The 9,826-nt window shown below is 45.2% G+C and overlaps 1 protein-coding gene across 2 annotated transcripts; it reads right to left on the bottom strand.

Annotated features, from left to right (window-relative positions):
• Window positions 1-2,788: 2,788 nt before the first annotated feature.
• Window positions 2,789-9,727, bottom strand: ING1 (inhibitor of growth family, member 1). 2 transcript variants are annotated; one of them, XM_009322524.1, is made up of 2 exons: window positions 9,345-9,727; window positions 2,789-4,412 (listed from the first exon to the last, which is right to left on the bottom strand). In XM_009322524.1, exons 1-2 carry the CDS (start codon window positions 9,484-9,486, stop codon window positions 3,709-3,711), a joined length of 846 nt encoding a protein of 281 aa, XP_009320799.1. In that variant the 5' UTR covers window positions 9,487-9,727; the 3' UTR covers window positions 2,789-3,708. The 2 variants fall into 2 exon arrangements, with proteins under 2 accessions (XP_009320799.1, XP_009320800.1); XM_009322525.1 differs by lacking the exon at window positions 9,345-9,727 and adding an exon at window positions 4,504-4,572.
• Window positions 9,728-9,826: the final 99 nt, after the last annotated feature.

Raw genomic sequence — 9,826 nt, forward strand, 5'->3', positions numbered from 1 at the left:
GCGGTTGAAACTGATGCTTTGCTCTGCTGTTTCAGGCTCATGGCGGTTCTCTCTCTCCGTCCTGCTGGGAACATTCTGCAATTGGAGCTGACGTAGCACCCAAAGGGCTCCCTCGCTGCCGCCTTTTACCTCCTGGCTCGTGCCTTCAGCACCAGTTCTTCACTGCCAGCTGCCCTGCCGCGGAACAAATCCGCCGTCCGAGGACAGGGACGACTCAGGTGTAAGGTCCCAGCTGCTGCCAGCTCCCTCGAGTGTTGAAACGGCGCTTTTCAGGAGTCGGAAGGACTTTATCGTCAGCTCAAGGGTTCAGCGGCACAATATGGACTTACCTGCGACACCTATCACAGATCAGCAGTGGTCACAGCTGCCTGGATGTGTTCAATGAGAAGTTTAAGGAGTTTGCGACTCCTGCTGCTGTGACTTCCTCCTCAACAAACACCTGCTGGTTTTTATATACCGTATTAATGCCACCGTACCTGGTAGCCGCTCACTAGCCTGTGGGAAATGAGTCACACCCTTAGCTCAGTTCCTAGAAGAGCCTTCCTCTCACTCAAGCCTTTTGTTGGCAGCCGCGGAGGGAAACGGTCACCGAGAGATTCAGGTGTTTTCTCAAACCTGCAGATGAACTGCCCGAATGACAGCACCGTCACCCTGCCGAGCAGTGTAGGGTGCTTGCAAATTAGCTGGTCTATCACACAGAAATAACAAAAATTGGCTCAAAGGATGATGGCAGTTTCTCATGACCGTTAAATGCACGCTGAACAACTAAGAAAGGAGGATTTGTGAAGACATTTTGTAAAGACAGCGTTTTAGACAAGATACCAAAGCCAGAACAAAGTTTGCACAGTTCGCGGCCCTCGGCAGCGTGTCAGTGTAACAGGAGATGGCTTCACTTCCATCAACAAAGAGCTTAGTGCCACAGCAGAGTCCCTCAAATCTAAGCAAGTAATCAGTTGCGCCCATCGACTGAAACTAGACCTGTCAAATGGTACCGTGCCGGTCCAGCCAACCCTCGGGGTCAAGCGGCAGGACAACGTTGCAGCCTGTAACAGCGTGAGTTGGGAAGATGCCACAAGTCTTGGAAGAACATGGAAAGGGATGCAACTCCAAGCCGCCTCGCAGATCAGCAGCTGTCTTTTGCGAAAGATTGAAATATGGGAGACCACAGCAAGCCTTCAGTAGCTGGAAATATATTCGTTTAAGGGCAGTAGAAATACCGCTCTACCGATCCGCCTTTAGTTGAACTTTCTTACCATACTCCGTTGCGCCTTTGTTGTTTTCTTCATGCTTTCCACATTCACAATGCCCCGCAGAACCAAGGCAGGCATTTCATGAAAAGGGCTACCGTCTGAAACTGCGCCTGCGCTAGTTCCTACATAACGTTTCACCGGGGTTTCACGAGTACAATCCTGCTAAGTATCGATGTTCCCAGCGTAGGCCGGTGGGAGGACAACAGGGCGGCTGAGGCAGAGAAGACCGGAAACGTCGGGATTAGCCACGGCAGCAGCCAGCGGAGGGAGGGAGGAGCGGGAAAGATCGGCAAGCGCGTAGGGAGAATGAAAAACAAGGCGGCTTTAGAGAGAAGGGGAAAAGAGAAGGGTAAGAGAGCAGAGGAATTACACACCAACCCTAAACCACCTCAGGAGCAGGAGAGGTGGTTTCAACCGGCCGTTTGCCCAGGGCAGAGGTGGCTCGGTGCAACCTGGCCGCCTGTAGTGACTGCAAAGACGAACGCGCGTGCACACACGCTTCGTGTACCTATTTAGAAGTGAACCAGGACTTCTGCTTGTCGCTGCGAGCGCGTCTGTCTGGCAGGGAACATCCATGCAAGGTGATGCGGCGCATCTCGTGGCTTTTCAGTACATCTTTAGAAAACACTTAGCCCCTTCAACTGTCCTGTGTTCAGTCGGATCCCAAACCTTGCCTCCCCTACTTCCAGCAGAAAGACCTGCTGGAATACGTCGGGAAAAAGCAGCATCACCTCCGTGGTATGGCTTCACCGTCCAGGACGCGGAACAACACAATGATAAATTTTAAGAGAATACGGTGTTCCAAAAAAACCCAACCCCACCCTCCCCTATCCTTACAAGACTCCTGTCTGACCCACCAGAGTTCACAACCTTCGCTTCCGCGGCCTTCCTGCCGCTGGTCCCGTCCCCTTCTCGCTTGCAGTGAAGGCCCCCCGGGGGACGCGAAGAGGCAATCAGCTCAGCCAGCACGTCAGCCCCTCAGCCACGCAGGTGAAGGACGCAGCCTGAGCAAGCTTCACCGCAAAGCGACGCGACAGAGGATCTGGACACCTAACCTAACGCATCGCGCCTTGGTCATCGCTAGTATACTTCTGTATGAGGTGGCCACGAAGAATAAAAACGCCTACCCTGGAACGGCTGCAATAATGCTTTGAAAATGCTGTCATGCAAAAGATCTTTCTGCTGATAACAAACGTGGAATAATTTATGTCTGTAGTGTAAAAGCAGGAAAACAACCGAACAAGACCAACTCCATACTATCGATTTTTAGATAAACGGCCAGGTCGGGGCGTGACCGCAAGCACAGAAAGAGTAGAGGTGGATGGCAAGTTGAGTGCTATTTCGGCTCTCCTGCGACCTTGCTGGTCCTAAGTTCTGTGAAGGTTCGTTATCAGAACTGTAATTTGGTTACCACTACAACAGTTTCAGGCTTCCCAGCAGCAGCTTGCTGGAGCTGCTGAGGTTGAAGACAATTATTTTAAGGCTACATGAATGATCATTAAACATGATTGCTAAAGCAGCAAACTGTCAAAGTTGTTTCATTTATTTCTTAATATCACAGCTGTACAATTTCCATACATAGAGCAGGAAATGCACATTGGTTACACAATGGCATTTGGCTGCATTTCCAAGTATAATACAGTAAGTGCAACTCCACTTAAAAATGTACATTTATACAACTTAGACAAATTAAGGATTGCTACACTACTATCTGTGACAGTATAAAGCTTCATTTATGTTAAGTCTCCTTACTAAACCACTTCCTGGTTAAATATAAAACATATTCAATCATTTTAAAATGGCCCTTGTGGTACTTGGCCAGCATATAAAATATTTGTTGTGTAAAATTTAACCATTAACTTTTTTTTTTTTTAAAAATAATCCTCTAAGCCTATTTAAACATTTGCTGTTGAACTGTTATACTGACACTTTGTAGCAGGAACCAAATTTTACCCTCCTTTTGTTTGCTCTTGCACTGCTTGTCATGGAGAGAAGTTACATTTGTAATGTATTGCAGCTTTATTCAGATACAACCAGAGGGCTAAACTATTTAACAATTTTGCTCAAAAGGTGAATAACATTCTTCAATAAAGAAAACGAAATTACATTTCAGAGATATTTGTCATCAAAATTTTAATGGGTAGAGTGCTACCAGCACTTGGGGGGGGAGGGGAGGGGGGAAGTATTAATTTACCTTTTAAGACCCACCCGAATATTCAGTTTAAACTCTTATAACTTCACTTTTGGAATACGTTGGTCCACAGACCACAGTCTTGTTACAGTTTACCAAATGAAAAACAAAATTGCTTATTGCCGTCCCTATAACAGGAATGGTTCAGTTTTAAACCTCCTTTAAAAATATACATTTTACAGTCCTTTCACCTCAACAAAGGTGACACTGACAATAAATACACTGGTTTGGTGGTTTTGTTTTTCTTCACTACGAAAAGTCTACAAACTACCTGTTGTAGGCCCTTTCTTTTTTAGACTTCTCCAATGCCTTGTCCATAGTTTTCTCGTTTTCTCCTCTACATTTGGGGCAGTACCATTTGCCCTTTGGTTTATGATTGAGTCCCACGCAGGAAAAGTGAAACCACTCAATGGGGCACTCATCGTTATCGCATCCTATCATTTCTCCATAGGAGACCTGGTTGCACAAGCAGTACGTCGGCTCGTTTGGGTCAATAGGAAGGTCTGGGGGAGAAGCTTCCCTCTCTGCTTTAGCCTTGGATCGTTTCTTCTTCTTGGACGTTTTTGCTTTCTTCTCCTTTGGAGTTCCTGAGGTGATGTCATCATGATCGTGATTATTTGAGGCATTTTCTCGATTCTCATTATTTCTTTGCCGCCTCGATCTCTTATTGTTGGGCTTTTCGGCCTGCGCGATTGTCTCATTCTTTGACTTATCTTGGCTGGCTTTCCCGCTGTTGCCAGTGGTATCGTTAGTCTCTTGACAAGTCTCAAACAGTTCCACGTGGCTGTCCACTTGCCTGGTTCTGTTCTCAACGAGCTCCACCATCTGACTGACGATTTGGATCTTCTCGTCCCCCAGCTCCTGACTCCGAATCAAGGCCCTCTGTATGCAGTGCAACATCCTTCGCTTCTGCACGGCATCTGTCTCTCGTTTAAATTTTTCATAGTAATCATCCAGGTCCTTCAGAATCTCTGCAAGGAAGAAATAAAAACTATAAATACTTTTGACAAGGAGAATGGCGAAACAAAGCCTTCCCGTATCGTTCCTTCCACGCAGCAACACCTTTTGGTAACGCGCAAAGCTGATCAGAGACAGATTCCCTGAAGCTGGTGTCTGACAAGGGGCTCATGACTCCAGTGGATTACTTTTGTTCCAGTCGGTCCCGCAGGAAGAGAATGCAGATGCCGATTTAGAAAAAAAAAAAAAGGGACTAAATATAATTTTATGCAGGCTGACAATTCTTCCCTTTAAACTTACCAGTCATTAAAAAGAACTAGCTAACTAACTGAACAAATACACACACACAGTCAAAAGTTCCAAAATTAATTGTAAAATTACAGGGGAAATTAATAGATGGTCTTCCTGGAAATTTTCTGTATAACAACATTAATATTTTTAGTGAATGACTGAGAGCGGGAGAAAGAGAGTGGGACGGAAAGAAAGCACAAACCAGCGTAGAAATCAGGTGCCGAGTTACTTAATAATCACTGTCACACTTGACAGCTGATGCAGAAGAGCTCCAAATACACGGGGCTAGGCCCTAAGCTATGGCAAGTTTCGTCCGATACTGCTGAGTTATTTTTTGCTGAAAACGTGAGGCCACTTAAGTCCCTAGAACTACAGAATTAGGACTGCAACATCCAAGACGTCTAGATGATTTCCTCCCTATACTTTCTGTAAAAAACCTGTTGCTTGCTTTTTAAAACACAGAAATATAATCTTCTTTAAATATCTACTGCAAAGGAGGAGACGAAAAAGTTAGAAGATAACATTAAAGATGATATGCAACAATTGGAGCAGCTAGAGCTGCCGATTTAAAATGCTAACATTGAAAATATGGTAGATCTTAAACTGCGCCTCAAGGATTGTTCCAACAGCGTGTAAGAACGACACTGCACAAAAGCGTTTAAAGTTTCAAGAATAGCTCTAGAAACTTATTTTTAAGCAGGTGTTTTTGAATTTCACTATGACACTCAAACCAACTCAAACATACAGGACACCCAGCATTTCCATACTAAGTCCTCAAAAACATGCAGAACGTTTTTCCTGCATCTCCTTTCTTCTTTGATTTTTCCCTTTCTCACAGGTTAGAACATTCTGCCTTAAGAGAAGCAAAATATACTGACATATAAAATCTAACCTCAATTCACCTAAGAGAAACCAGGATCTTATACATGCAAATGGCATTACCAAAACTGCCTCCGAATTTCACAAGTATGAACTTACTTCTGTTAAACTTTTTTTTTTTTTAAAATAAGAGAATGTGGTAACAGCAATTTACATATGCAACTAATAGTTATCCTGTACTTTAGGTTTTGTCTCGCCTGGGTAGATTTTTTTGAACACATGCATTCCAAATTTCTTGTGAAGACTTGGAAAGTTTATGCAAGTTTTACTTTAGTTTTTAGAGCTGCAGCCTATGCTTCTCACATCAGTTAAGCACGATCTGTCAGCAGGTACTGCAATATAACCTATCTGACCAAAATTACTATTTCAATGTTAACTATCTTAAGCAAATGCCCTTTTTGTAACTAAAAAAAAAACCAGCCAAAAAACCAAAACCACACACACGAAAAACCCACACAAAAACCACCCCAAAACACCCACCCAAAAAACCCCACCCCTACCACCGCCACCCAAAAACCCCCAAATGTAGAGAACATTAAGCGTTCGGGAAGACTAAAAACGCAGCGTTAATTATTTTCAATGGCTGAAATGCAGAAGTTCTGTGTTCTAAGTTTTGGCACGTGACTAATGTCATCAGTTTAACCCATCTGAATCTGGTACGTAGGCATCTTTCTCGAAGAATACACTCTCTCTTGACACCACAAAATCATTAGTGACTTAATGACTTACGTCAGGCATATACGAAAACTTCAATTCTAGTACTGCATATAGACATTAACACTACAGCACCACACCACCTCCTGAAACCGCCGTGTGATGCAGGAGAAATAGTTGGCTGCAACGATCCCCAATTCCGCAAAGCCCTGCCGAGCGCGTCCGCGGGCACCCACACGTTTAGTATGTAAGACACCACGCGAGATGCGCCTTTTCGCAAACAGACAGGGCTGCTTCGCATCGGCGTCGGAAAAGACGTTGCTCAAGCGGTGCAGCAGCTAGAAGAAACGGCTTGACAGCTGTCCACTACAGCTCGGAGGAGGGCTGCACCACCGTTCCCCATACCAGCACGCTCAGCTGAAGTTGCCCGCCCCAAGGAGGCCGCGGCTACAGGAATTCCAGACAACTGGAATTTCCCCTGGCGTCCTGTAACGGGAAGACCAGAAAGCAGAGTTTTGCGCCATTCGCGCGTTATGCAACCGTTCACCAGCTGTGAATGCACACCCCCAGCATCGCGAACGCCGTTCAAATGACCAAAACAAAAGGCGCCCCATGTTGCGAAAGCTTTATTCCCACAACAGCTCCCAAGCCCTCGTGGGGGCCGTGACACCGCCATAACCGCTGGAGACATTGCCCTCCCAAACTGCAGCGGGATGCTATGAAAATCCCTGGTAGCTACAGCCCTTGTGGAACCCAGCCCAGGGAGAGTGATAAGCAAAGAGCACAGAGTACAGAGGAAACGCAGAAATCATTCCCACAGTGAGTGGAAATTAAATATTTGTGTTTAATGTAAAACAAACAAACAAACAAACAAAAAAAACCAACACAGAATAATTTTTCTCTGAAAAACCATTTTGATGAAAAGCGCTCTGTCAAAGCCTGGTAAGCTGCCTCTTCCTCTCACTTCAGACCACCCCCAAAGCAAACTTTTCCTTGAGTGCATATATTTCTGCCTCCTGGTAATGGCTTGGCAAGCAGTGAAATGTGGCCATTGCTACTAGCTCACTAATGCCTTGTTTGGGGACAAAAGGGACATCCCCATGTGGGTAAAGTGGCACCTGTTTTGTATGAATAGGCAGAGGTCCTTAGCCAGCTTGTACCAGTATAATTAAGGCAGTGCAAACCCGTATCCCTGACTTCTACCCAGTGAAGAGGCTTTAAACAGAGAGAAGAGTAATTATTCCAAATTAATTTATTCCTGTGAGTTCAGATGAGTAAACTCTACAAGACAAATGTTTCTTTTATACATGTTCTTTTGTTTCTATACTAGGTTTTTTTAATTATTTAACTCTTTTGGCTAAAAAAGTCATGCCTTCCATAACTCCAGTTACTGCAGTTATTACAAAAAGTGTGCAGAGTCTTACTATCTCTGCTCATAACCTGCTTTTATCTTGCTCACATTTTGTCTTTGAGTCTAGGCTCTGTATTATACATTCTTACAGCATCTAGCACAGTATATCAGACATGGATTTTAAACCCCGTGATAATATACATGTTAGATTAAAATAATGGGATTTGTGGCTTATACTCACTGAGTCACTGCTTTCCACTGCAGAGATTGTGATTGTTTCACCTCTGCTGTTCTGCCTGGGCACTTGAAGCTTCACATAACCATGCTTTGAAGTGCTTCTTCCAAGTTCACAATTTACTGTTTGAAATGTCTGATGTAATGCTATCTAATCCTTTCCAGGGCTTCAAGGAAGACAAGCTTTCAATTTGGTGAAAAATGTATTTCTGTAAGGCGATTAGAATAAAATTAAATAGAAACCACTTGTGGAGTGATCGTTGCAAGGCAGCTTGATAAGGGTCTCTTTTTGAATGAAGCAGAGGCCAGCTCCTGCCCCACTAAAAGCAATGGCAGGTTTGCTGTCAGCCTCCATAAGCTCCAGATCAAACTACAGCTTCCATTCAGGACATTTTTTTATTTGTTTTTAATAAGGTTGATGTTCAGGAAGAGGTCAAATGTAAAACATAGGACCTGTTTTATAAGATACTTGAATCCCTCTTTTTTTTTAAGTGGCCATATAGATTAGAAACCATACATGGAGGACCTGAGTAATCTTACACCTGGTAGCAATCACTACTCTGCATTATGCGCTCCCTTCCTAACATCATATGTGAGCAGATGGGGTCTTTCCTCCAAGGGTGCTTTTTATTCATGTTCTTGAACTGAAGTTATCACTGTGATCTTAAACCATGTTTATTAGAGAGTCTGTTTTCAATCAAGAGAGAAGGGGGGCTTGCAATGAAGAAAAAACACTGATGAGTAAAATGAACCACTACAGAAACAAAAATAAACTAAGAGGAATTTCCTGAATGCTCTATTTCATCTTCCTTTTTCCTTTTTATTACATAAAACATACTAAATAATTTAACATAATATTGTTTTTATAAGCCCTGTCATTAAAGTCATTGCTTGTTTAGAACTGAAACAGCTTAGCTTGCTTGCTTGCTTGCTTGCTTGCTTCCTTCCTTCCTTCTCTCCTTCCTTCCTTCTGTCCTCCCTCCCTCCCTTCTTTCATCCTTCCCTCCCTCTCTCCCTCCCTCCCTCTCTCCCTCCCTCCCTCCCTCACTAGCTGCCTCTCTCCCCTACTACAGCCATAATGAATACTGTACATTCCTAAATGTTGTGCTGTAATCTCTCCCTCTCTGTCCACCCAGCACTTTCTTCTGTACCCCCAAACCCCTCCACCTCAGCCCCGCGGCCGGGGACGGCCCCCCTTTGTGCACCGCACACCCCACTTCCCTGCCCCCGCCTTCTTGGCCAGCAATTTACACAGAAAAGCAGAGTCCTTGCTTAATAAGAGAAGCTGGAGACCTTTTGTTCCGCCCCATGACAAGAGCTAACGCTGCAGATCAGCCCCTCTCTCTCCTCGGATCTCTCCTCCCGGCTTTCTCCCTCCTCTCACCTCCCAAAAATAAAACTACCATCCCTGCGGGGTGCAGAGGGGCAAACGGAGCCGAGGCTCAGCTCTGAAGAGAAGAAAGGGAAAGGCACCCTCCCCCCCCGAGCCCCGTACCACACGCACGGACACACACACGCATATATAGAAAGCACTTACCTTGATATTTGGCGTCAATTTCCCTCATCAAGGAGACATTTCTCTGCAGATCGAAGGGCATAGACTCGATGGAGTCCAGATAATCCTCCACATAGTTCACTAGGTGAAGCTGGTCTCCGTTTGCAGGACTCAACATTTTCATCCGGCAAAGAAAAAAAAATATCCTTCCCCACACCTCTCTCCCTCTGTCTGCGTGAGAGCAAGTGCTGCTCCCTCCAAAGACGGTAACCCCGATGAACGGCTCACTCCCTGCCCACCTCTCTCCGTAGCTCCCCCAAAAAACCGAGAGAAGCTACATCTGACTCCTCTTGTGTGAAACAGAGGGAGAGAGAGAGACACACACACACCCTCCGCTAGTCCCCTACAGCCAGCAGCAGCTGATTGAATGGCTGTCGTTGTGGGTAATTCACGAAGGAGGTGGTAGGAACAATCGGAGGGATTTGTGGGTGTGTGGGGGGGGGGGGGGGGGGGGGGGAGGGGAG

Source organism: Pygoscelis adeliae, unplaced genomic scaffold, assembly GCF_000699105.1.
Source record: "Pygoscelis adeliae isolate BGI_AS28 unplaced genomic scaffold, ASM69910v1 Scaffold424, whole genome shotgun sequence".
NCBI lineage: Eukaryota > Metazoa > Chordata > Aves > Sphenisciformes > Spheniscidae > Pygoscelis > Pygoscelis adeliae.